The sequence below is a fragment of the Coturnix japonica genome, chromosome 3, assembly GCF_054131305.1.
Source record: "Coturnix japonica strain WE chromosome 3, WE-NBRP24, whole genome shotgun sequence".
Classification (NCBI taxonomy): domain Eukaryota; kingdom Metazoa; phylum Chordata; class Aves; order Galliformes; family Phasianidae; genus Coturnix; species Coturnix japonica.
The window spans coordinates 89975324-90002714 of NC_140665.1; the positions used below are offsets into that span (position 1 = coordinate 89975324).

The following is a 27391-nucleotide window of genomic DNA, read 5'->3' on the forward strand; positions in this document are numbered from 1 at the left end:
ACTGGGAGCTGTTAAAATGCTGTCTTATAAATATATGTTTGGAACTTGGTTATTAAGTCAGAAGAATAAAGATAGTTGTAGTAAGCTAACCTGACCTCATCCCGCTCTGAAGGCAATTTCCAGCTATAGGCTTACCTGCTTTATGAGACAGTTGCAGCATATATGGGAATATCCTTCTGTATATCTTACAGCTGGGGTATGAGCTGTTGATAAAACCCATTTCACTGTTAAAATAGAAGTGACAGACAATAAGAACTCTTTTGCAGTGGGCATTTTCATTTTTTCTGGTAGAAATAAGGGAGTTGCTCATCCAGTCTCTGAATGTCTCAGTCAGAGCTAGCACTCCACACCCCATGCTCATACTCATATTCTCAATAATTTCACACAGCTTTAAATGTGCTTTCTAGCTTTAAGCTTCCCAGACTTTTTTTTTCCTTTCCCTTCCATTCCCCCACCAACAGAGGAAAAAGCCACAGAGCTTGAGCTTGGTATTACTTGGGCTTTGTGTAAACATAGCTGTTACTTTTCTAAGGGAATCAACTGTGGAGAAGAAAATCCTTGTGGTATGTTAAAGTTTCAAACTGCTCCTTGCTGATTTATTGTTATTGTGGAGACAGCTCAAAGGAGCACTAATTCATCAGTTCCTTGTAAGCAGAGAGGTGGAAAGAATAGGAGGAAGTGAGAAAAAGGGTGGAGAGGAAAAGAGCTGAGGGAGGAGGAAAAATCAAAATGGGAAAATATTAGGGTTGGGTGGGAAGACAAAGAGAAGCAGTTGTTTTTTGACTGGGGTGGTTTATGAGTTTCTGGAAAATAATAAAATGATATGTTACCCTAGAGAGCAGTGGAACTGTCTGAAACTTGTTATAACTTCACAAGCTAGGAAATAATTCAGGCATGAGTGACTATTCACTGCCAGTTAGTGATACGTGGTATAAGGTTTAAGGTATTTGAAATGCAGGTGTCTATGGGCTACTGACAGCTAGTAGTGGAGCTGTAGTCAGTGTAGCCAGCAGCAGCCAAACTCAGCCAGCACGGCCAGAAGTAGGCACCTTCAGCCCTTAACTGTAATGGGAGCTTAGATAGCCAGAAAGCATTGAATATTTTCACTTTACTATGTTAATACTGAACAGGTCTTAACTGTGTACTTTGCTGCTTTCCTTGGCTGATGAGTGCTGGCTGTGTAGCCTGTGGTGTATTTACAGTTCCGAGCTTGAATTATTTTAACAAAGGTGGCAGCTACAAGTTAGACAATGCACTGGAAATCTAAATACTATGTAGCCATCTGCTTTCTTTCAGTAGAAACAAAATCTGAAGACATTCAGTCAGGAAACTAGTCTAATTGTTTCTGATTTCATCTTCTGATAAACAAAGCCAAGTCAACAGGATGTAGCTCTTTCACTCTAAATGTCTCCTGGCTGTTGCCAGCATCTGCTGAAATGCTTATTCATATCACAGTTCCTTTTAAGAACAATTATACTGCTTTTGTTTTAGCAAATTGTAAGTGGAGAAGCAAGCCAGTTTTATTTTTTGTTGTTGTTTTATTTTTTTTTTTCCCTGAACTATTGTTCTATTGGTCAGGATGCTGATGAATTGTTTCAGTCTGTTTGATCTCAGACAGGCTACTGTCTCATCTGTGTAATCTTAGTTCTGGTTTGTATAAATTTGGGAAGAACAACAACGTGAAGTGTTGTTCTTCATATGGGGAAAACCTTTGTTTCCTTTTTTCTGTGTGCAGCTGATTTTCCTGCCTCTCAAATACTCAAAGAGCTTAAACATTTCAACTGTTAATGATTTAACCCCTGCTCTTCCCCACTTTGACATGAACTTAGTTGTTGCCACAACAGTTATAGATTTTTAACTTGTTCTTGCTTCTGTTATTCAAAGGCAGTGGCTCAATGCAGTAGAGAGGCATTAGGAGACAGCAGAGAATTCATGGGCTTTCTTAATGAGGGCCGAATGGGTTCATGACTCTTACAGCAAACAGATGAGATGGGCAGGCCCATCTTCTCCAGAGCAGAATGTGCTGTATTTCTGCCCACTTAAGGTCCAGGTAATCTACCTTTGCTTACAGTATCCAGGCTTTTCCTCTAGTAGGAGAGACAGATTTTCCTGCTCAGGGTGGAACAGTAGATCTTTCTCCATACCTTTGCATCTTCCTGCTCCTTCTTTTCACTCACCACAACTTCTTTCATACATAATAAAATGATTTTTATTCGTCCTTTAAATTGTTTTATACAGGCCTACATGGCTTGAATAACAGCCACTCCCAGTTTATTTCAGGTTGCTGCTTCTTGGCTGTGTTCCCGAAAGCCACAGTGGCACTAGAGCTGGCAACAAACACAGGAAGGTCAGAAATTTCTTTGGCTCTGTCATGTTGCACAGAGGCTGCATTTTTTCAGTACAGATGATAGGATCTTGCACTCTGAGGCACTTCTGCGTCTCAGCTTACAGGTTATCCTTTAGATAGAAGCAGAGTTTCTGGTGTGTCATTAGCAGTTAAAGCTTTTTAAAAATTGTTTTCTTTATTTCTGTAATGTCTCTTCCTCTACACCTATCCATTCATTTGATAGGCAACACCTTATATGCATGAACAGATCTACAAATTGTCCATTAAGTTTCTAATACTTTAAGATTTTTCATGGTCTGTGTTGTAATCAAGACAAGCTGTTGAAGTTTTTATGCCTTCTAACATGATATCTAATTAGTAAGAAAAGTGTGTGTGAGGGAAGAAATCCTGTCAGCCAACTTGTTCAGTAGATTTTTTTTGAACTTCCCCTAACTCAATCATGTGCCTTTGAAGCAGTCTAGTACATTTTTTGGACTCTCGATGCTATTGTTCAATGGTTTTTCTTGGCCATTGCCCTGTCTGAAACTTGTATTTTATATTTCATGTATACATTATAGTATGCATGTACATAAAACATAGTTATGTACAAGCCTATTTGTCTGTCTTTGCCAAGAAGATAAAGCAAACAAACACTGCTATTCATGGGGTGAATCTGGATCACTGAAAAGTTCAATTCCATCTCCACTCAGGAGGGAGCCCATTTCTCATATGCTTTACTAGCCAGAAGATTGAAGCTGCTGACATTGCTTCCAACTTTTATATGGTCTTTATCTATTCCAGGCCCAAGCCGTAGCATCACTTGAAGATGAGAACAGAGGTTGTAAGCTTGATGTTGAGGGTCAACTCTTCAATAGAAGAGTGGAGGTCAGGTCAAGATTTCACAGTATATTGTGCACTGGCAAGATTTGCTTTGCCCTTATGTGATGAAAAGTTGTCATAGTATATCATTTGAAGGACAACTGATATCCACTGGACTTGCTTAGTTGACTGTGGATCATATTTAAGAGTGAACATTAAGAATTAAGTAAATATTGGGCATGATTTAAGAGGGAAGGTAGGCTACAAACCTGGAAGGCAGTCATCTCCAAACATCTATGTAAGTCCAGTCTTTTGTGTGTTAGTTTGACTGACAGCTAGAAGCGAGAATGACTCTTGTACACATCCCAAGTAGTTCACGAAGGTGAAGGTGCAGAAGCAGTTAGTTAATGCAGTTGTAGATGCCTGTAACTAACTGGGATTGATAAGGGAGAGCCATTAGGTCTGTATGACAGCTCTTACCCACTAGGTGGATTTTTTTTTATTGTAAATTTATTCATTAATTTGTTTAGTGTAGGGGCTTTTAAATGGCCTTATCGGAAAGCCGTGGTGTGTTACATAACCAAAACTGATAGCATTAACAAGAATATTTACTAATTGGTCAATTCTGTCATGTATGCTTTCTCCATGTTTCTCAAGCTGTGTAGTCCTACTGATGATCCATCAAAGAGCCTAGGAACAGAGAAAATTACATCAGGTTCAAACTCTGTCAGAGGAAGAACAAGGCAACTTGTGAGGCCCTATAGAATACACTTAGCCATCAACAATCAATGTCGAAAAAGTCACTGTTCCCTTGGAGATAATTTGAAGACCTTCAAGTGCAGTGAGCTACAACTATGGCTGCTTAGGGAATCTCAGAGTAGTTTAGTTCTCAGAGACAAAATATTCACCTAACAGGTATAGCAACCAGTATGCCATGTAATAGCCTTTCTGCATATGACTTCACTTCAGAAACATGTGGGTTTGTTTTTTGTTTTTTGTTTGTTTTTTTTTTTCCTCCAACGAAGTAAAATATTTGGAGAAACTGTACTATAGCAGGTGTGTTTGATTCCATCTAGGAGAAAATATAGCCTGGGTTATGCTAACTGAAATTACTTTGACAAAGAAGGGCAACAGAAATGAGAACCAATTTTAAATCTTTAAATCCTTTCCTTTGACTTGTAAAAGAGCTGGTTTTCATCCTACCAGTAAATACAGTTAGACATTAAGATGAAACTTTGAGGCATGTGACTTTAAAAGTACATGACTGACTGTTTTAGTTTAGAAATTAAACCTCTCCCCAATCTAGAGCTGAAATTGAGATCCTGTTGGAAGCTCTATTTTGAGTCTTACTGGGTGCAAGCGACCCACTAATTAAAGCATACAGCATATGACCACTTATTCAACTGTATTTTCACTTTTTTCTCACCTAGCTGATTATGTACTCATGAAGCATTAACTTGATGCAGTTGCAGCTTAACTCTACAGCGTCATGAAAAACTGGCTTAAAAGTGCAATAAACATTCATATCACTTTATAAGTTCTCAAATGACTTGCATCAGAGTAAAAGTTATATGATCTTTGCTTTCACAGAAGTTTTTACATTATTTCTATTTTACTGTTCAGAAGTTCAGAGAGAAGGAATTGTTCAACTCTTGCCTTATCAGAGATCAAATCTTCCTTTTGTTCATACTTAACAATGTAGTCTGTGTAGGTAGGCCAAAATCTGAGATCAGGAATTCCATTTATCATAATTCGTTTTTGTGCAGAAATAACAAACTGCTCGTTTCCCCTCTGTGCTTATCTAACAGAATGAATGACAATCACATTTGAAATGTATTAACAGTATTGTTCCAGCAGCAAGATTTCTGTCATTTCCTTGTCTTTCTGCAGTAGTTCCCCTTTTCTGTGAGCCTGCATGTGGCTACAGAATTAAATAGTCATTAATCAGGTTGCTGATTCTTTATGAAAAAGAAAGCTCTAAACAAAAAAATTACATCAGTTATTTCTTGTGGTTTCTATTTACATCTTTTTAGGATTCTGTCCTAGAAAATGTGCTGCATTACCATATCTTTACAGATTCAGTTTTACTGTATATGGTTATATTCTGCAGAAATATGTAGATGAGAGCGAATATGATCACGCTGGAGTTTAGAGTCTGAACTGAAGGCTCTCTGCTGTTTTTCTAGGTCTAATAAGTCTGACTTAGTTCATTTGTTACTAGCATCTGTGAAATGCGTGTGTTGAGTTTGGTAATCCAGTCTTGATCTGTAGTGACCTAAGCATTAGTTGGGGTAAAATTTGTTTAGGAGTTGGATTGAACTGTAGCTATACCTTTACTATCTATATTTTCAAGGGCCTACTAGCAGATACTCAAAAATTTCTACTGTCTGGAGCTGTAACTGATGTTCTTCACTTCAATGCTCCTGTATTTATTTATCACTGGTTTGTTCCTCTACATTTTCTTTTAGTTGCTTTTCTTCTTGCTGTTGCTTTACATTCTTCTTGAAGCACATCACTAAAAAACACGTGAGAATACAATCTGAAGAGATAGAAGTCCTGACTATGGAACATTCTTAGATTTTGTCTGAAAGTTGTCATCTCCTCTGTGAATTTGTAGTGCTGTTGGGAGCATTATTGGTGCCAGATGATGGTGAAGCAAGACTCAGTCTCTTGCTTTGGAAAGCCTCATTTCTCATGTGTTTCTTTACAGAGATGACCAGCAGAAGTACTCCACTTGAACATGGTAGCCTTCCATGTATGGTTTCCAGTGTCAAGTATCAGACTCCATGTTCCTTGCTTTAGTGACACCAGTGGCAATAGTTCTTTGTTGTTGTTGTTGTTGTTTTTTTTTTTTCTCTGTTGCAAATGATTCTAAGTCATAATTAAAAGACTACTTTAACATGGATTTAGCTAATAACTGAGGTTGTAATGAATGTACATGCATATTAGGCTGCAGTAGGCTTATGTCAAAGGTGAATATTATTATGATGCCATCTTTTGCCTTTTGCATGCTATTATAAAAGTGACATACAAAAAACTAATTACACTAATTTGGTAGCTTGACACTGTTTTGTTTGTTTGTTTTTTATGACAGCATAGAGCAGTTGTTCTTGTAAGTGGCTTGAGAATGAGATAAGCACTTTTTTTTTTTGCCCCTATGATCAAAGGGAGGTAATTGGCCTCTGCTGCATGTATTCCTGTTTCAGCAGCAGCTGCTTGGCAATAATGATGAGCAAGAAGCAGACTGCGGTCTACTGCTATTTGACACTATGGTCAGATTTTGCTTTCTGTTATCATTGTGGTTGAGTTCATGGATTAGATGTCAACTCTTATCGGGCAACCAATTTCTGTTGGCCTGCAGGATTCCAGCTTGGAGGAAGTTTTGCTTTGATTCACTCTTTGACAGAGAAGACAAAAGAAGAGAAATATTTCACATACATTGAGTTATTGCAATTGTTTTGCAAAAAAAGAAAGAAAAAAAAAAAAAAGAAGAATTATCACAGTGATACCAGTAAACCCCTGTTAAAAGTCCAAGAGAACATGGGTAAGACTTGGAGCTGAAAGGTTAATATTTTCTCCTGTACTTACTGATGGGCACTGACTATTCTTAAGACTTATTTTAGTCTGGATTTCATCATATTGGTGTATTTGGTGATCTTTTAGTCTGAACTCGGTCAAATTTTACATCTTTGCCCTAAAGAAAGCTTTCTAGAACTTTTGTCTGCTTGACATATGCAAGTACGCCCATAACATATTTCTTTCTTCGCTTTTAATCTCCTTGTTGTCATAAGCAGCAGATGTGCAATAAACTGGGCAGGATGAGCAAAGAACACTGAAGTTGATAGAAAGCAGATTGGATAGTGTTTGATCGTTGCTTCTCAAATATTTCATAATTCTAGCTGTAAATGTCAGATACACCAGAATTGGGAAGAAAATTTTTGCTGCTATTTTGTGCTAAATGGAAAAAGTAGTGGGAGCTGACAGTAGTCTAATAGCTTCTAAAATCTTAGGCTCTGATTTGTATGACAGTCTTGGACTTTAACATGAAAGTCTCAGAAAAGACAGCCCAGCTATTCTTATTTTGTGTCTTGGAGCTATTATCCATGTGCTCTTCTGCAGGGCTTTTTTACCTGTTTCCTTTGCAACTGTGGGGTTTGTGTGAGGGTTTTCAGAGCAAGTGATCCTGAGCATCCCTGGAATTGGGTTTGTTTAATCTTTCCTCCCTGATGGCTGTATTAGAATGAAATATGACAAGGGACAAGGGTATTTTGTTTGTTTGTTTGTTTGTTTGCTTGTTTGTTTGTTTTGTTTTTCTCTCCTTGATGTACCTTTTAAAGAGCTTCTTCCAGTGGGTTAGACTGAATGGCAAACTAATGTATAGTCTTCACTTTGCTTCAAAGATTTTAGAGCCCTTGGTGGAGTCATTTCCACAATGAACTAAATATCAAAGGCTCAGACTTAACAAATGTTGCTTTGAACTCTCCATGTGATTTGTCTGGGGGCAAAACACCATCTTTTGCTTTAATACCTAAATCTCAGCAAAAGGCACGAAGTTTTTATTTATTGTGGTCCTGTTGGTCTTAGGAAGTTTGTAGATGTTAGATTTTAGGTACTGAAATTCATGCAAGTGTCAATAGGGGAAAAAGAAAAAAAAAGGATGTGAGCACAGTTGGGAAACTGTATACTCCTATGTGGGAAAAAGTAAGGAAACAGCTGATTTGGGGAAATGGGGTGGTGAGATAAAGTGGACTTCTCAGCAGTCCTGAGATGTGAATTTCCCACTTCTGGAAGGTCAGTATCACCGTGACAAAATAATAGTAGTAAATATGACATTAAGATTGGATATGCTGCATAAGTTACCCTAGCTGATTTGAAGGAGTGTGGTTTTTGTTTGCTTTTTCTTCCCCATATGTGTAACTTGTAAATTATCTTTCCACTATGTGATAATGCATTTGGTATGTGTGAGATTGTTTTCTTTCTCCTTAGTCATTTGACAGCTCTCCATCTGGACTCTGAAACCTAGGACAAAGATGCTCTACATAGTCCTATCCTTTTGCTGTCATAAGGATGATATATAAGTATTATAGAATCCTTTTTTAGCACATTTTTTGTCATCTTACTTGTCCCAGTTGTTTGCTGCTGCAGCAAAGCTATGCTTTTAGCATAGAGCAAGGGTTTATAGAAAAAAACAGGCTTAGAAATGCTGAGGATGCTCGGAATATCCATTGTTTTTTTCTAAAATTAGCTTAGCAAACTGATCAATCTGTCATGCTCTTAGGAACAAAAATATCTGGTGCTGTGAGCTGCAATACCATCAGGTTGGAAAAGGGACGTAATGGATATTTGGCTCATTGAAGAGATACTGCAAATACTGCTTGGGTAGCTTGAGCAGGGAGATGTTAAGAAATGTGTTATAAGTAATGGATAGTCAATGTAGGTCAATGTAAGCTAATAACTCCTGCGGAAAATGACAAGAATTAGGAATGAGATTATGTTTAATGTCAGATGCAAGCCCGTGTCCTAAGGATGCGTTGTGCTTGCTCTTGCGTTTTGTCAGCTCATCCCATGGCTTTTTCCTTTTGCTTGCGTGCCTTGTCAGTCAGTGGATGTATATTTACTCCAAGTGCTGACACTGCCCAACTAACCATTGCTATTTATATTGTTTCCAAATATGTAGCAGGCAGAAGCTGACAGTGGGATTTGCAATAGCAAAAGACTGCAGAGTATCAGTGTAAGAAAGTGAAGGAGTATCTCGATTTTTTGCTCTGTTTTTCAGACTGCTCTGCAATGACTACAGCAAGATATAGGCCTACCTGGGACTTGGTACTTGACCCATTAGTGTCCTGCAAGCTCTGCCTTGGTGAATATCCTGTGGAGCAGATGACAACAATAGCACAATGCCAATGCATCTTCTGTACTCTGGTGAGTTTACCTGCTTTTTTTATTAGGTATAGAAAACAATCCACAATTCTTAACAAAAGCAATTATATGTATTTTTACTGAGTGTGCTTCACCTTGAAGTGTTGATGTTATGCTAAAAATAGAATCATAGAACCAACAAGATTGGAAAAGACCTCCAAGATCATGCAGTCCAACTGTCCACCTACCACCAACATTTCTTCACTAATCTATGTCCCTTAGTACAACATCTAAACATTTCTTCAACACCTCCAGGAATGGTGACTCAACCACCTCACTGGGCAACCTGTTCCAGCACCTGACCACTCTTTTGGTGAAGAAATTTTTCTTAATGTCCAATCTGAGTCCCACCTGGCACAACGTGAGGCCATTACCTCTAGTGCTAATGCTAGTTGGAGGGAGAAGAGGCCAAGCTCCGCCTCACCATAACTTCCTGTCAGGTAGTTGCAGAGAGCACTAAGGTTTTGCCTCAGCCTCCTCTTCTCCAGACTAAACAATCCCAGTTCACTCAGCCTCTTCTCATAAGACTTGTGCTCCAGACCCCTCACGGCTTCATTGCACATCTGGACATGCTCCATGGCATCTTTCTTGTAGCGAGGGGCCCAAGACTGAACACAGTACTCATGGTGTGGTCTCACCAGTGCTGAGTACAGAGGGATGATCACTTCCCTGCTCCTCCTGAGAATGGTATTTCTGATACAAGCCAGGTTGCCATTGGCCTTCTTGGCTGTCTGGGCACACTGCTGGCTCGTGTTCAGCTGACTGTCAGCCAACACCCCCCAGGTCCATTTCTTTCACACACTCTCTTCCAGCCACTTTGCCCCAAGCTGTAGCATTATCAGGTGTTCTTGTGACCAAAATTCAGGACCTGGCACTTGGTCTTGTTGAACATCATTTCATTAATGGATGCTGGTGCTGCACACTTGACACAGAAACTAGCAAATAAACATCTCAGTTTTCCCATTAAAAAAGTAATTAAAATTAACTTAGTGCTTTAATATATTGTTGTACACAGCTACATCCTTAGCGAGATTATTCACTTTTACTTCACTCTCTCTTCTATCTGTGGCTTGGATTTTTTTGTTGTTGTTGTTTTGTTTTGCTATGAACTTGATAGAAGTAGAAAAGTATCTCATATATTATTGATGTCAATTTTATTCTATAATACTAGAATCACTTCACAGTTTGTTGGGTTTTTTTAATTGCTGTATTGCACAAATACATTCCTGGAATGGCTTTAAAGTAGAAAACACAGAGGAACACAAATGTAATGATTAGCAAGGATCATCCTCACAATATATGAGTATTGCTAATTTATAAACAGAGAAATAAAAGTAATAGTAGCTTATGGTGATTTGGACTAAACTATTAGCAATTTTGAGATGACTGCAAGTACACCAAAAATCTGCTAATTGTTCAGCGGTGGAAAGATTACAGTAACACCTATAAGAATATAATTTCTAAGATATGTCATAGTCAAAGATGTTGAGCATCATAAACTCTTGAGAAACTATAGGTTCTCTTTTCAACAGACTTTTTCTGGTTTTGGCATCAGAATTTTTAAGTGATCTTTTCTGGTACTTTTTTCATCTAGAAGTATCACTTATTTTTTCATAATGATATATTTTTTTTTCTGATGATTATCAAGAATATAGATGGTTACCAACAGAACAGACAGCTCCTTTTTGTTGCTGTTTGTAAAAGAAGCCGTGTGAACAGCTCAGATTCTAATGCATGTAATACTCCAAAAAATCCAAGTTGTCACAAAGAGCTTTCCCTTTGATGTTCCTTGGGAAAAGAGATGAATACACAGACAGGTAAACAGATAAAGTCTGTTGTAAACAATATTTCTGTCCAATTAAAAAATAAGCATTGCTTCATTATGCGCTTCTGAAAGAAGCATATAAAATAACAGGTTTCTCAAAAAAAAAAAAAAAAAAAAAAAAAACCAAAAAAACAGACTGTTGAACTTCACAAAAACTTTTCTTTATTGTACAATGGACAGTTCTGGCATTTACATCTGAGTTTTCTGGGTCTTTGTTTCCTGGATGTAGAGAATATTTTATTTTCAATAATTTTTCAGTAACTCTTATGATGTCGCTGAACAGCTTCATTACCAAATGCCTCTTCCACTCCATCTTGCTCCTTCCAATGTTCACTGCCATCCCTTATCTTCTATTGCTTCTGTTTACTTGCTCTTGGTGTCATTTTGGAAGGTATAACCTGTTACAGATACTGCCATGATAAAAAAGTAACCTTCACTGATAGATCAGGTTCTGAGAGCAGGCTAAGTAAACTTACCATGTAAAACTTAGATTCCTGTATTCATCTCTACTCAGCTGTAATAATCATTTTTACCATTCTTATTTGATTGTCTTGAGTAGTTAATTCAGTTTTGACCTTTTCAGGAGAACAAACCTATCTTGTCTACCTCAGGATTTGTACAAGCTGATGTTTGAGTGACCTGAAAAATTAACCCTACTTTCATTGGCTGAGGGCAGGGAAAGAAATGAGAATCAGTCTCATCTGTTTGAAGGGGCAGATCACTGATATGTGGCAGAACAGGAATTCAGAGTGATGGGAGCCTAAGGCCTTCATCTCTACCTTGTGGACAGCTTAAAGGTTAATAAATTTCCTATGAAAATATTTCCATAATTAGTCAGGTTAAAGTCTGTATAACTCATGGTGAAGGAAGAATTTGACAGCTGTGGTGTTCTTTCATGTTTCTGGACACTTGATATTTCTGGAAATCATCAGGGTAGTCCTCAATATGAATGGTGTTTTGTAATCAAGTCAGATAAAAGTTATTAAAAAAGAAAAAAAAAAAAAAAGAACACAGAATAAATCCTTTTGACTTACTTTCAGAGCGGCACTAATGTTAGTGTCTACTACTTTACAGGGGCTGCTATGAAAGTAATGCCTTCTGTTTTATGACACTGGCCCCTGATATCAGAGGCATATGTTGGTTGTATGCCAGTAGAGACTGAACCTTCCCACCAGTATTCTTTCGCATTTTGTTGCCATGTAACAAATGGCAGCAGAGGAACAGTGTAACAAGATGGCATCCAACATGGAAGTGTGAATGAAACAAAGGTGTGTTATTAAATCCATGCAATAAAAAGAAATTGCTCTTACTAACATCAATTGGTGCTTGCTGAACAGTTCTGGAGAGCAAATAGTAGATGTGAGCACAGTGAGGCAGTAGGTGGTGTGTTTCAGCAATGGCACTGTCATAGCAGCTGTGAAACAGTGGGTTACTTTTGCTGGTGCAGACAATTTGCTCTATCAAATAGTGTTACTGTTCTCTTTGTAGCTGTTGTAGCTTCCATGGAAATAAAATAGGAGGCACTACATTCAGTGCAACCTACATAATACAAAATAAATTCAACAAAAATGAAGTGATTCTGTTTGCATTATTCTCAGTTTCTATCTATAAGGAGATGAATGTTATAATGAAATCTTTCTGAGCAAAACATGCAAAATTAATTACTTCTCCTGGGAAAAGCAACTGCTACAAGACACCCTATCTTGAAATTTAAGGCTACCTCCTCTGTGCTAATTTATAGTGGGAAAAAGTGACCTTAAAATACTTTAATGTCTTAACTTTTTTGATTCAGATTTAAAAGGCATGCTTAAGATTTCCCCTGTTGAACTGATCAAGAGGACAAAGATGTTGACAGTACTCAGAAAATGAAGAAACAAAAAGCTAACAGCTGGCAGCTTATTTTCCTTTCTGCTCTCTAGGCTTTTGTCTCTCTAGTACATCAAGCAGGTATATTCCTAATGGATACAAATGTACAAAAACCTGAGAGAGCTCAGTAGCATTGTGTGTGCATTGCATTAACAATCATAATAATAATAAAAAATATGATGACATATTGTATTAGTAGCCACAACTAGCAAAATAGTATGATGGGAAATTGTAGCTTCTCTATCTCATCAGCTCAGGAATGGCAGTCTGTTATATTCAACCCATGCACAGCTCCACCAGAGAGGGAGGGTGTCCCCATTCTATCTTTCTGAATAGCAATTTTGCGTTATTGTATAAGTGTTGGCAAGAGACAATCCTTCATGAGATCTTAACGGTAGCACTTCTGTAGTTATAAGGGAATAAAGGCTTGCAGGCAGAAATATTAGGACTGAAGAATTTGCATGGTGATATGAATTCTGCCTACGTGCCAGTAACGCTGCACTTGAAAGGTCTCTTTGTAATATTCTGTCTCAGCTTGCGAGATTTGGACTGAAGGGTCAGAGCCAGGAGGAAGAGATGTGGCAAAAACAGTTTTCATACTTCTATTTGATACCTATTTTTCTTTCTCTCCCCCTTTATGTCTATGCAGAGGTCACTGTTTATCTCCAGTCTCTGACATAAAAGCAAGAATCCAGAACAAAATTGTGTATATGTGTACACAAATGTATGTATGTAATACATACATAGATATATATGTAAAATCTCTCTGTTTATATATTTCTATATAGGGGTATATCAAGATCAAAACCTTTCAGGCCAAATACTTCTTCAGGTATATTTCAGCTTGTCTTAGTGCAGCCTACTGAATCTTTTATACATAGAGTCTGTCCGAAGTATGTAGATACTGCTCCAAAATCCTGTAGTTTTTATCTAGACTTTGCCTACTTTCTTGTATAGGAGGTAGAAGGGGAGCAAATTTAGCCCATTTGCTGCTTTCAGTTCCCACCACTTCATGAACTATGTTGAAATTCTCTTAAGTTTTAAGGGACAGGATGTTCCCTTGGTGCCTTATCAATTGTACATGTACTTAAGTTACAGCTGGTTTTGTTCCAGTTAATAAGTTAGCTGCTGAGCTAACACAGATTGTGTGCATTTTTTAAATACTATATAAAGCATACAGATAATCTGTAATAAATCTGAATAGTGTGCTGAAAGCACAGTGATGACAGCAGTCCTTCTCAAGCCAGGCTAAGATCCTCTTGACTTGATACAAGTCCGTTTAATTCTATTCAAGTTTTTATGTAATACTGATCATTCTGGTACCAATAGACTCATTACTTTCTTTTCTCAATTAAAAAAGAAAATAAAAACTAAGTGGAGAGTTTAAGGGAGTAAATATCTAGAAGAAATACAAAGCCTGAGAGAGAACTTGTCTTTGTTGAGAGAGAACTCTGTTTTAATCACTCTTTAATCTGCAATCTATCTTAATACCAGCAGAAAGGAGGAGGGCTACTCAGATGCAAAATACAAGTTCTGAATTAGAAAACAGCAGCTATGATAAGCCTTACCTTCTGCTGCCATAACTACCTGTGACTGTATCGTAAAACTGGTATAGCAATGTTAGTTTCTCTGCTAGTAGATACTTGTACTCTGCACTGGTTCATCTTCTCTGGTGCTTTAGGCATCCCTCTGAGTTTGGCTTAACTGATTTGAATATAAATAAGCATATTCTATCTTAAGTAGCATGACAGTAGGTATAGTGATAGACTATCCTGCTATCAGTACTTCTCTTTAAGCAGGATTACTCTATCTGCTTAATCATGGCTGTCTGTACACACCTGTTTAATTCCAGTCATTTCCCTAACTGAGCTCCTTGGTAGGATGAAGACCTGAATGGAAGACCTATGAGCAAAAAGGCAAACATTATTAATCAGCCTGTAAGTGGCAGCAAGCATTATTTTTTAATTGCAATTGACTGGAAGCACATAGAGCATTACTGCATTACAGTAAAATACAAAGGTTACTTAGTACTCTCTCTCACTTCAAAATAGGCAGCTTCCACTTTCCCCGGGCCATGAGGATACCAGGAGCAGAGTGCATGTGAGCCTATCTGCCTCCCCTGTACAGCCAAAGGAAGCTGTCCTACTTGCTTTGTAACAGGAGAGAGGGGAAAATCAAATGGTTTGTGCCATTTTTATAGAGCTCTGGGTAGTTTTCTGGCAGCTGTAATGTTTTCCTGTTTCCCACCAGCTTCTGGCCATGCTTAGAGCTTGTTGCTTGTTCTCACTGCCCCAAAAACTTAACAGAGAACTGATACCAATCTTGACATGCAGTCAGTAGAGGCTTTGTGATCACAGGTCACTGTGTTTACACAGAAGTTCACATGGCAGTTCAGGTTCTGGCTCCCAGGTGCTATGATGACAAAGCTCCCTGCATTAATAATGAACTGTCCTGTTTGCAGAGTAAGGTGCAGCTGGGAACTGCAGAACCCTACGTGAAAGCTGGGCTTGATTAAGAGCCTTCATCTCTCCCCTCTCTGGTGTGATTTTACTAGGCAAGATGAACATTAGTTGTTTTTATCAAGATGTTCTGAAAACTAGTTCCTTATTGTCTGGTGAAAATTGCATGTGAAAGTGAAAGGTTCTTTGCTGCAGGTCTATTGGTCTCCAACTCAAAAGTACTCATTCTGTTCTGAAATATAAAAAAGTAAAAATAAAAAGCAACTTCTCTCGTACAACTGTATAAGAGAAGACTGTTTTGTGATACATATATATGGCCATGTAAAAAAAACAGTTAAAAGTGTAGGCAGCTGTAAGTCTTCCTTGCTTTCTCTTTCTCAACTGAGATGTTCAGCTGGAAACACACACTTGTTTTTCAGTTTTATGTAGTTTCTGCTTCTTGGTCCTGCTAATGTTCTTCCCCAGTCATCACTTGCTGTGCCTCAAAGAATATTAGCCTTATTCTAATGACATTTGTCCTGCAGAAGTCAACAGAATTTCTCTTTAAGAGATTTTTCTTGCAGAAAATAGCTGCATCTTGATGACACTACATTCCTTCTTGCTTCACCTAGTCATTTGTTGACTGATCGCAGTATAGAGAAACTTCCCTGTCTTTATACTGACACAGCTGAACACTGATGCAGAGAAATGCTTCACCCCTTTTTAGCATGTATAATCTTTGCAAGTTGCTTGCATCAACTAAGCAGTGTATGCCAGTGAGTGCTGTGATGTTTGGGTGTACTGTCAGAAAGCATTTGGAAAGAAGCAGAGCTAAGGCAGCCAAGCCTACCCTGATGTCCTCAGGGTGAATCAAGAGCTGTGCCTTCACACTAAGCACGGTGATGCTTGTACCAGTTGAATCTCTTCTCTGGGCTGGCAGCTGGCTTGTTTCCTAGCCTGAGGTTCTCTCAGCTCACGAGAGCATGAAGACCTTTGGACAATACCTTATTCTATATCTGAGGGAAGGATGCCCAGGGAGTTTTTCCTGAGGCATAGAAGAACAGGTTGCAGGTATGCTCTCCAGCCAAGCTATCATTTGGCCATTATCCATGGGCAAGAAGATGTGTCTGGATTTAAGCTGGGGATATAGGCTATAGCAGGATGATATAATTTGGTACTAAAGTTATCACCCATCATGTTTCTCACTTCTTGGCCAAGGTCCATTTCTCAGCGCTTGCCTTTCTACTGGAAAAGCAACCAAATTTGGCACTAAATATTTCTCTGCTGCAGAACCATGTAGATTCTTGTATTAGAGTGAAATTTTGCGTGCTTGTGTAGCATGACTTGGATACAGAAAAGGATAACTGGGTAAGAATATTCTGTTATTGCTTTCAGATATTCGATTTGAAATACTATGTATCGAGTGGCTGTTTTCTCATGTGATTTATTAAGGATGATGAATAAGTTAGAAGTTTAATGCAATAACTTAGAAGTTTAATGCAATTTTGGTAGTCTGGATTTCTTTGAGAATTGAATTCTTATCTCTGACACAAAGTCTAGGTAAGTGGAAATGATCTGTTAAAGTTTGAAGTAGGATCACAAACGTTGAACATCTGTCTAACATACATCTATCTCAGATCTAGGAGGTTTCTGATGTTGCATATAGATTGAGTTCTCAGATTTGGTCCATAATAGGTGACAGTATATCTAATAAAGAGAAAAAAATCACTGCTGTGCTTGTGTGTATGCCTTAGGGATATTTGTGATTTAGTGTACATAAATATTTCCCAGTAAATCAGTTGTCATTTGAATAGGATTAAGGTGATACTAAAATGCCAGTCTGTAGATCTGCAATTGAGAATTGTGCACAAGGGAGCAGGAGTGCAAGAGCATTTTAAAGCTGAGCCTGTGATTAAAAATGAATAGGTTTGAGCAGGATTATAACTATTGCTTAACACACACACACAGAAGAAAAAAGCTACCCACAGAAAAACCCAGTAAGTTTGGAAGAAGCTTAAAAGCTCTCCAAGAAAACTACCATGTTTTTCTTCTCACGTGTTTATGTTTCTAAAGATACCACTGAAATCTGGCAAAGTATTTTTCTCTTTCCACAAAATGCTATCATTAAAAACACTTCTTTTTTTTTTTTTCCTTTTTTTTTTTTTTTTTTTCTCCAGCATCAGATTGCCAGTCTTGTTGCCTTTATAAGATCTACAGAAATACTGAGAAATTTATAGCTGTAATATATGGCTATAGGAATTCCTACTCTTCAAGAATTAAGGAAGCCTCGGGCTCAAACCAAATGCAATCATGATTCAGTCCTCTCCATACAATACCCAGCTGTAGGCTGTTGTTTATTTTTGTTTATTTTAGATGAGCTTTTCCTTTTGGAACTGTTCAGCTTTACTTTCCTTTAGACAATGATTTCTTCAAGGAAAATCTCTCCAGTTCAGAGCGAATTTTCTGTTTTGATTAAAGGGAAGGAAAGCATTATTCCAAAGGTAATAGCCACTATCTGAGCCGTGGGCACCCAAGGTCATCTTTCTGCTTTTTACTTGTAGCGATGGGCAGTCATTCTCTCATACACTATCTCTCTTTCCCAGTTCCCTTCTGCTTCCTATTTACTATTCTAATCCAAAGCTAAAAGCTAGCATTACATCACCTTACCCCGAAGACTTACACAGTGTCTACCAGTATAAATACCTATGTAACAGACAGATTGGGGAATTGGCTTATGGAATTAGCACAGAGCAGTGGAATAACCTTGGTGTCATGATCTCTTCTGACAAGAAAAGGTACCACCTTCCCAGTATTCACTTCTGAGCAACATAAAAAAAAATAAAAATCCTGGGCTGCAGAACATAAAATGTTACAGAACAATTGAAAGTAGTTGTTGAAGTGTATTTTTTGTATTTCTTACTTATCATTGTATGTTTATCACGTGGATTTAAATTTCAGTTCAGAATATTTTTAGCACAAAAAGATGTGTAGTTACAAAACAGTGCTAAATACTTCTCACTTCTTGTCCTTTCATATTTATTTTCTTCACAGATTGTTAGGCCAAAAGGAATGATTATGTTCACCTAGACTGGTGTCATTTGTAATGCAAAGCTTAAAATACCAGTCAGCATTTCCTAACTCTTCCTGTTGTTAAATGCAAGTTTAAATAAATATATGGGTGAGTGCATACATTTGTTTTATGTATGCATATTTACAGAAATTAATCTAATCCTATTTTACAGATGATAGAGAATATGCTGGACTCTTATTAATTTTGACTAGCTAATAATTGTCTTGCTTGGAAATGTTTTACTGCTCAGTATGAACTTTATTTTCAATGTTTTTTTTTGGTTTTTTGGTTTTTTTTTCCCCTTTCCTCTCTTTGCATTGGAAGTCAGGAGTGCTGATTTTAGAATCAGAATTTCTGTTCAAAAAGTAAAACAAGAATATTCCGTGTTGAGAAAAGCACATCAACCCTTACTTGTGTCCCTGAAGTGTAATGCAGAACAGAGCGATTGTTTGCCCAAGGTGAAGGGTTGTTCTCCTGGCTGTTTCACCAATACCATCATGCAGTGATTTTTGAGTGCACATTTTATTTTGGGATGGGCTGTGGCTTAATGTCAGCACTAAAATAAATTTAAAGCTTTAAGAAATAAATCAAATGTTATGGTGGTGATGTACTTGGCTCTGCAGTCCTGTCACTCTTTTCAGCCTTCCTAAATTCATTGACTTATTTATGAAATTTCCCAGATGACTTGATACTTATATGTGCAGCATTAGTCTCATTAGAAGTCTGCATTATGAGAATATCCACGTAGCAACAGTTAAGGAATTAATACAGGATAATCTTCATGCCTGCCCAACTTTCAAATTAAAAACGACGTCTCAAAAAGTCATTTCTTATCTCCCGTGATACTTGAATAGAGTGTTCTTAATAGTAATATTGCAGTAATTTCTTGAAAAGGTGTGCTCTTCTGTTTCAAAAAATGAAGTAATTCACCAAAGGTATTTCCAAATGTTTTTAATTTGGTGCATTTGTATTGCAAACTTACCTTAGAGACTGAGTGAACACTTTTTTTCCCCCTCAAAGTAGATGGTAGATGTTGCCACATATGGGAAAAAATGGTAGTTTTCTTATTATGTGTTTTGATAGTTATGTTTTGGTTTTGGAATCCTAAAAGCAAAAAAATCCAGACATTTGAATTGTTTACGTTGAGATTTTGCTGTGTTTTCGCAGGTTAGTTAGAGTTAAGTGTGGCACAGTGAAATTATATGTTCAAGTCTGGAAGTTAGGAAAAAAGAAACAGTTTAGATCCTTATAGGATGTTTTGGTCTTTATAGCATTAGACATAAAGATGTTCAGCTTTAAGGCAACAGCACCTCGGAGGTCATGGTGATGGTACCTTTCAGAACATCATGGTCCTTGATGTACAAAGGTTAGAAATGCAATTCTTTGTGCAGAACCTTAAATATCTGTCTGTGCTTGGCAGCTTCAGAAGGGAAGTTGTTCCTTTATTGAGTCCTCTATTGCTGAAGCAAAGAAAAAAACTAAAATGAAGACGTATACCATGCTCATAGTAAACCTGAGTTGGGCTCTCAGTAGGTCCTTGTGGGAAAATGGATTTAAGCCTAAACTCCTCCAATGGATGCATTCCTGCCCTTTGTCAGGGGAGCAGCAATGACAGGAGGATTCTTAGATTACCAGGTGGAAGACAGACATCGAGACAACAGCTGGTAGGAAAGGACAACACTGATGTACAGAAAAAGAACAAGCAGGAACACACAAAGAGTATGCAATCATAGGGAAAAGCACAAGTGTATTGCTCAGGGGAACTAATCAGTCTGCTCTGACTGATCTTATGCTGTTTGACAGCAACTGGGGCATGTGATGAGTCTTGACCTGCTGTCTGAAACATATTGTGCAATGGTTTGCTTTCTTGTGTCTGAGGGAAGTTTTAATAGTTATATGGTAGTGTTTTCATTGGGTTCCTTGTCTAACATTTATATATGATAGTATATTACAAGCTTGTTTTAATTTAAAAAGCCCATCCAGAGGGCTGGAGAAGTGGGCCCATGCGAACCTAATGAGGTTCAACAAGGCTCAGTGCAAGGTGTTGCACTTGGGCTGTGGCAGTCCTGGGTATTTATACAGACTGGGCAAAGAACCCCTTAAGAGCAACCCTGTGGAGAAGGACGTGGGAGTCCCGGTAGATGAGAAGCTGGACGTGAGCCAGCAGTGTGTGCTTGTAGCCTGGAAGGCCAACTGTGTTCTGGATGGCAGCAGGGAGAGGGAGGTGATTGTCCGCCTCCACTAAGCTCTTGTGAGGCCCCTACTGGAGTACTGTATCCAGGTGTGGGGCCCCAGCACAAGAAAGATGCAGAGCTCTTGGAATGGGTCTGGAGGACCAGTAAGATGATCAGAGAGCTGAAGCACCTTTCTGGTGGAGAAAGGTTGAAGGAACGGGGCTTGTTTAGCTTTGAGAAAGGCTCCGGGGAGATCTCATTGTGGCCTTCCAATACTTGAAGGGAGTATAAAAACAGGATGGGGAATGGCTTTTTATAGGGATGGGTAGTGATGGGACAAGGGGGAATGGTTGCAAACTGAGATAGGGGATATTTGTGTTAGATATTAGGAGAAAGTTTTTCATTCAGAGGGTGCTGACACACTGGGACAGGTTGCCCGAGGAGGTTGTGGATGCCCCATCCATGGAGGTTTAGAATATCCTTGAGTATGACTCAATTAATTACTTAGATACTTAATTACCAACAAAGTATTTTTAAAGAAGGAAACAATTAGAATCCAGTAAAAGTATCGTTTCAAATATGAATAACTCTCCCTTGACAGGTGTCAATTAAATGAAAAATAAAGACACATTCGTTTTATAAGAGCCACTGTACAAAAGGAAGGACATCTAGCTCCTTTTCCCTGCTTCTGTCGTTACGTTACTTAATCCAGCTCCCATTTTCTCTGAAGAATTTTATGTAATGCAGTTCATTTTGAATGTTATTTTGGGTAATTTATACATTTTTTCGATCATCCTATATGGTAACTTACTGCCTTAGTGGAAAGGCTGTTAGGATATTTTCTGTCAATATGAGACCCCTAAAACCATCACAGAAAATGAGCAGCCATTTGTTGGCTTTTTATAAAAGTAATTTGTATTTTAATGAATTTTACATTATAATTCGGTGCCCAGTTACATGCTATTGCTTTAATTGTGCATTTCCAGTGCTGCACCTTTTTTTTTTTTTTTTTTTTTTTCTTGTATGTAGCACATTTTGTGTCTGCTTTCACGACACAGGTAGCCTTTGCTTCAAACTGCATTGCAACCTCTCTGGGTTACCCCTTTTCTACCTGAGAAATCTCTAGAGTGGAGAATTCTTGACTTACTGAATAAAATGTTTAATCTTCTACCTAATTGACCAGTGATACTTCATGGCCTCAAGACAGCATCTCTATTCCCAGAAAGCACAGCATCAGAATTGCACCTTAGCTGGGTTCGTTTTGAGTATGTAGTGCCAGTGCCACATCAGTGGAAAGGGAAAGCCTTGGACACTGTCTGTGGCAGGGATGAGCTATATCCTTCCTTGGAAGATGTGAAGAAAGAGAAACAAATCAAATGGGTTTTGGCGATGCTCCCAAACATGCTGAGGGAATTAACCACATAAATGATTAATGATAGCAAAGCTCATTCAGCTCGAAAAGTACTTTCTATAAGTGCTAAGTGCTGGCATTAAAAATGTATGCGGTTTTACTTTAATCTACACTTGGCATCTGCAAATGGAGGGGAAGGGGAAGAGCCAACAGTGTCATTTTGGCATGCTAATACCTCGTTCCAGCTGAAATCACAGCCTGCCAAGGCACGCAACCTAGGTCCTGGTTTTTGTAGAGCTCACTCTGCTGTCATTGCTGCTAGCAGTCCTCTCAAACCACTACACCTCTGTGAAGGGATAAAAGTGAAAAGTTGGAGACCTTCTGAAAGCCAAACATCTGCTAAATGAACTCTTATCTCCAATAAATCCTTACTTATAAAGAAGATGAAGGCCCTGATTCATCACAAACGGTTTTTCTAATGGATATAAAACTTTTAGAGATATCAATTATCTAGTCTGTTTTTCTATTCCAAAAATAAATAAATAAATAAATAGTAGGCCTGTTTTCTCTATTGAGTAGGAGAGGCAGGAAAGGGGAATCAGACAGAAATTATTTGGAAGCTATCAAAGCAGTGGCAGGCTGTCATCAGCAGTGCTGTGTACCATAGCAGCAGAAATTATGTGGGTAGAAAGTGAAGTTTTTGCTGTAATCAGGCTGTGAGAGGTAGAATCCAAAACAAACCACTAAGGTAAATGATAGGTTCACTGGAAGAAGCAGCAAAGTCATATTATGAGAGAGAACTGAAGATGGGTTGGCTGAGTGAGTAGACTCAAAGCCTGGACCACAGCAGCCACAAGCCACATGTGCAGGGCTGGGCCAAACACATTCTTTGTGACCTGGCTGCAGGGCAGAGGCTGCTTTGTGCAGTGAATTCCAGTGGGGAATGCTGGGCTCAGCAGGGCTGACTAAGCCCATGGCCTTTCCAGGTTTTCCATGTTTGTGGCTGTATACTGGTACTAGCTGAGCCCATGACTTGACTACCATGGTGTGACCCACCCACTGACAAATAGACCCTCATTTGCTCTTGTTGTAGCATCACGCTGTCTGAAGCTGAGGAATCTGCAGAGAAAAGGGTTTATCTCCCTTAGTCTTTCCCCTCACCTCCCTAACAGGTATCTGTGTGCTCACCTTGACAGGAGAAGTATGGAGGTGGAGGGATGGTTATTCGTCAAGACTTAATGAGGGTTGGGCTTGACTTGCCCTTTTTCTAAAGTAATCCCCTGCCCTCTCTCTTCTTGACAGTCATGCTGTGTGCCAGTGTGTCAGATGCAACATTTTCAGTTATGACTTAGGTAAGGTGCTACGGTTGCTAGGAGAGAAAAAGTATTAGTACTACTAATATTTATTATTCGGTACCCATGGAAACTGTATTTCTGCTGCAAGTCCTAATTCTCACAATCTTGCTTCCTATGAAGGAGATACATCTTTAAGCATGAAGTTTTCTTAGTTATTTTCTAGAAACAGAAGGCAAGATACATTCCTTGTTCTCTGGTGTGCTTGACAGACATCTATCTCATGGTAGTTACTGCCTACTAAGCTGTGTTGTGATCTCTAATCACACAAAGATTTTTGGAGTCAGGTTTTTACTTTTTTTTTTTTTTTTTCCCCCCTCTAGTTCCCTGCTTGATTTGTCTCTTCCCCATTACTGATGTCCCTTCCTTTCCTTTTCCTGTTTGTTTTCCTTTCTTTTAGTTTCTCTGCAGATTTTAAATTGAGGAAGGATTATTTGATGAGGAAGTGAACTTGCTATTTTCTACCTGAGAGTGTAACCATAGTACATGCTGTGAGTACAGACCATGGTAGTAAAATGGACACATCAATATTTTTTTTCAAAGAAGTTTATGTTCTTTAGAGTTCCAGAGGAAAAGTGTTAAAATATTGAGTGGCTTCTTCTTGGCAGAATAGTTAACTCAGTCTTTGGCTCTCTTACAGTGCCTAAAACAGTACGTGGAACTTTTGATCAAAGAAGGTCTAGAAACAGCAATCAGCTGCCCTGATGCTGCCTGCCCAAAGCGAGGTCATTTGCAAGAAAATGAGGTATGTTTTTACTGCAAATTGTGTGCTTTTTTTTCTTTCCATAATGTCTGAATCTATCTTGCTCTTTATGTTACAGCTGTCGTTGTTGCTGGCATACATTTTTAATAATTCTCTAAAGGTCAAGCATTTTCTCTCCATTTGGTGAAAATGTCCTTACTGTTCTTAACTGGGAATTTATCTTTTTTTTCCTTCGACAGATTGAGTGCATGGTTGCATCAGAAATCATGCAGAGATATAAGCAACTGCAGTTTGAAAGAGGTAATGCATGTAACACTATTCATTGTAAAGTTTTGGGAATGGTATCACCTCTCAGCAGTCCCAGAATCTGGTTCTGCACAAGATCATGTTTTTTAATTGTGTGATCATCAGAAAGAAAAAACATACATAGTTTCTGCTTTTGTTGGCGTGATGCCCATTGCAATGTTCTAGGAATAAACTAAGAAAATTACTATGTATTGTGTTGTTGTATAACTGTGGGAGGAGTGACTTCTATTTAGAGTGATGCTGTAGAGGTAGCCTGATTCTTTTTAAGGAGCCACCGATATCCCTTATGCTAAAATCTGGTACAGAAATATTAGGCAGTTAGGTATATAATGATAATATAACTCTTGTTAGTTTTTATGAAGATATAGGCTGACCAGCTCCTTTCAGTGATGTGGAACTGGGTGAAATCTTGTAATGAGTATTTGACCACAGAGAACTTAGAGTAAGGCTTTTGCTAAGGGAAGAACCCAGCCTAGAGACCACTAAAGACAGTAGTGATTTTTTATTGACTCTAGTGGGCTTTGAAATATGAAATAACTTACCAGTAAACAGCCTCCAAGAGAGGGATGAAACTGGATAACTCTTGTTATTCTTGTGGTCATGTTAGTGCAGAGACCAACTGAAAGTACTATCCTACTGTGCAAGGCCCTGTAAAAGCACTTTTTGGTATATATAATACCTGTATAGCTGTATGGTTATACAGGTATATAACTATAGCTGTTTGTTAAGTACAGTTGAAGAAAAATACCATATTTCATTCTCAGAACAAATATAGTTCAGTGAATGAAAATGAATAATTAATTCTGATGCTGGAAACCCACTTCGGTGGCTATTTGCAAAGCAGGCCAAGTTTATATCTGAGTGAGTAGAATAAATTAAAAAGCTTCCTTTGAAAACGTGTGGCATTGAATGCCCTGCCCGTCAACCTCAGCTGGAATATATTGTTGTGGACGGCTAGTCCTTTGAAATTTGTTCTTTTATGTCCCTGTCCAGAAGTGCTATTGGATCCATGTCGGACTTGGTGTCCATCCTCTACTTGCCAGGCAGTTTGTCAGCTCCAGGACTCAAGCCCACAGAACCCACAGCTGGTCCAGTGCAAAGCCTGCGACATTGAGTTCTGCTCTGTTTGCAAATCTAATTGGCATCCAGGTCAAGGCTGTCAGGAGAACATGCCAATCTCTTTTCTTCCAGGAGAAACAAGGTAAAGTACTATGAAGGATCAAGTGTTTAAAAACAAAACACTGAATCTTTGAACAAATATAAGTATGAATAGTAAAGAAGCAATTTCCAGATATTTAGTTTAAAGGTGTTTGCCTTCACCTAGTCATTTAGGTTTTTCTAGACATGTTTTCCAAAACTGGATAGAGCTCTCAGCTGACTCACTCCTTGTCACCATTCCCAGCAAAGCACAAAGGAGCTCATTCGGCCTCTATTAGAAGCCCTATTGCCCCAGTGGGAAAAATATGGCTATCATAATGAGTTCCTGTTCATCAATTGTAATTTTCACATGTGTTCTTTGTGTGTGCGTGATCAAAGTAGAATCTCAGTTAACTTCATAGAAAGCTAGAATGCTTGATCTATTTTCCTTAGTTTTTTCCATTGCTTTTACTTTTTACTTCATTCTTTAGCCCAGGTAAAAACAAAGGTGAGTTTTCCTTAGTGTTTTTGAGCTTTATGTGCCAGTAGCAGTTTGTGCTACTTGCATCTGGAGTTTCATATACACTTTATGTATTCAAAGTATTTTTCTGTGACATGGTTGCCTATAGTATGACTGAAGATTTTATGTTCTTTTATCCAGCCGCTGATTAAAGGGCAATCAATTGATTCCCCATCAGTTAGTCTTGTATCTCCCACTGGCAGTGGCTACAGGAAGTTACATTTTTCAAGGCACATTTCAGTGTTTGGCATGCAGAAAGGCTCTGCAGGGTATAAAGCTACTCAATGGAATTAAATGTTCTTCCACTGTTTCCTCCTTGTTGTTCTCACTGCATGAGACAGTGTCCTACAGTTTTCCATAGTGGTATAAGACAAGAAGAAGAGGTGCTGATTGTACCTCATGAACCATGTTTCATGAGGACAGTGTTAGAAATGAAGAGATCAAGTTTGAAATAACAGCATTTCTCAAAAATGGTTCTTATTCTGGAGGGCAATTTTTAGAGAAGATCCTTATGGAAAGCAGTTATATGCAGTCTCAAGAGTTTTTAAACATCACTTAAAAATTCTTAAAAATTCTTCTCTGAACTCTGCATATCTTATAAGTTCCTTACTGTCTCTGACAGTTCTGTTTTTAAAATGGAAGAAGACGATGCTCCAATCAAGCGCTGTCCAAAGTGTAAAGTTTACATTGAACGAGATGAGGGTTGTGCCCAAATGATGTGTAAGAACTGCAAACACGCCTTTTGCTGGTACTGTCTGGAATCTCTCGATGTGAGTACATGCGGTACGCTTTGATTCTCGAGAGATTAGAAGTTCATTGTTTTGCTATCCAGCTGTCTCGTTTATTACTTAATACTAGATCATTGTCTTCTACATAACTTGGTGCACTGGGGCCCACCAGAGCTGATGCTGGTAATGTAGTGGAATTTGAATATTCCATTTTATTTGTCTGACCTGTGTGATCTTAGCATTTTGTCCATGTGAGCTAGGAAAAAATTATCATGAAGAACAATTTTGTGAAAATATTCTGTTTTCAATCTTTACAAGGCATTTATCATGGGAGTTTAGGGCCTCTTTTTTAATACTGCTTTATTTAGCACTGACTTTTCAATGTTCCCTTTCTTGAAGAGGTTACAGGATAAGTATAGCAATGTTCTCAGTTCATGGAAATGTAACAGACAAACACTAGATTTGGTGCATCACCATGCAGGGGGCTAGCACTTGGGTTTGTTTACTGCTTATTGTTACAATGGGACAAGAAGTAGATCTCATATATAAAAAAGAATGCAATGTTATTCTAATACCCGTAATTTGTCAGTCTATAAACTGTTGCTGTGTTTACGTTTTTTAAATCAGCCTGTTATTGTGCTCAAAGATCAGAGTATATGCAGTATACAACATCTGTTTCCATGTCATCCGTTTTATTTTATAGCATTGTTAACAATAGCAAAGGAAATGTTTTAGGCTCCCAAAAGCTATTCAGAGTAAGGAGATCCTATGGTTGTCCCATTCTAATTTTTTACTAACAGACCTACAATTGCAAGTGTGTTACATGGTCAGTTAAAAAGGAGTGTTCCCTGGGTACT

The 27391-nt window shown here is 38.3% G+C and overlaps 1 protein-coding gene across 9 annotated transcripts in view; it reads left to right on the forward strand.

Annotated features, from left to right (window-relative positions):
* Positions 1-27391, forward strand: part of RNF144A (ring finger protein 144A) — a 62935-nt gene that overhangs the window by 27359 nt on the left and 8185 nt on the right. For 5 of the 9 annotated variants that reach the window (XM_015859385.3, XM_015859388.3, XM_015859386.3 and 2 more), the window contains 5 exons: positions 8922-9067; positions 23781-23885; positions 24083-24143; positions 25143-25350; positions 26429-26576. In XM_015859385.3, the coding sequence (XP_015714871.2) occupies positions 8933-9067; positions 23781-23885; positions 24083-24143; positions 25143-25350; positions 26429-26576 (657 nt within the window). In that variant the 5' untranslated portion in view covers positions 8922-8932. Of the gene's footprint in view, positions 1-4152; positions 6418-8921; positions 9068-18244; positions 18372-23780; positions 23886-24082; positions 24144-25142; positions 25351-26428; positions 26577-27391 lie in introns of those variants that run through there. The other 4 variants (XM_085542155.1, XM_085542158.1, XM_085542157.1 and 1 more) reach the window with 3 other exon arrangements.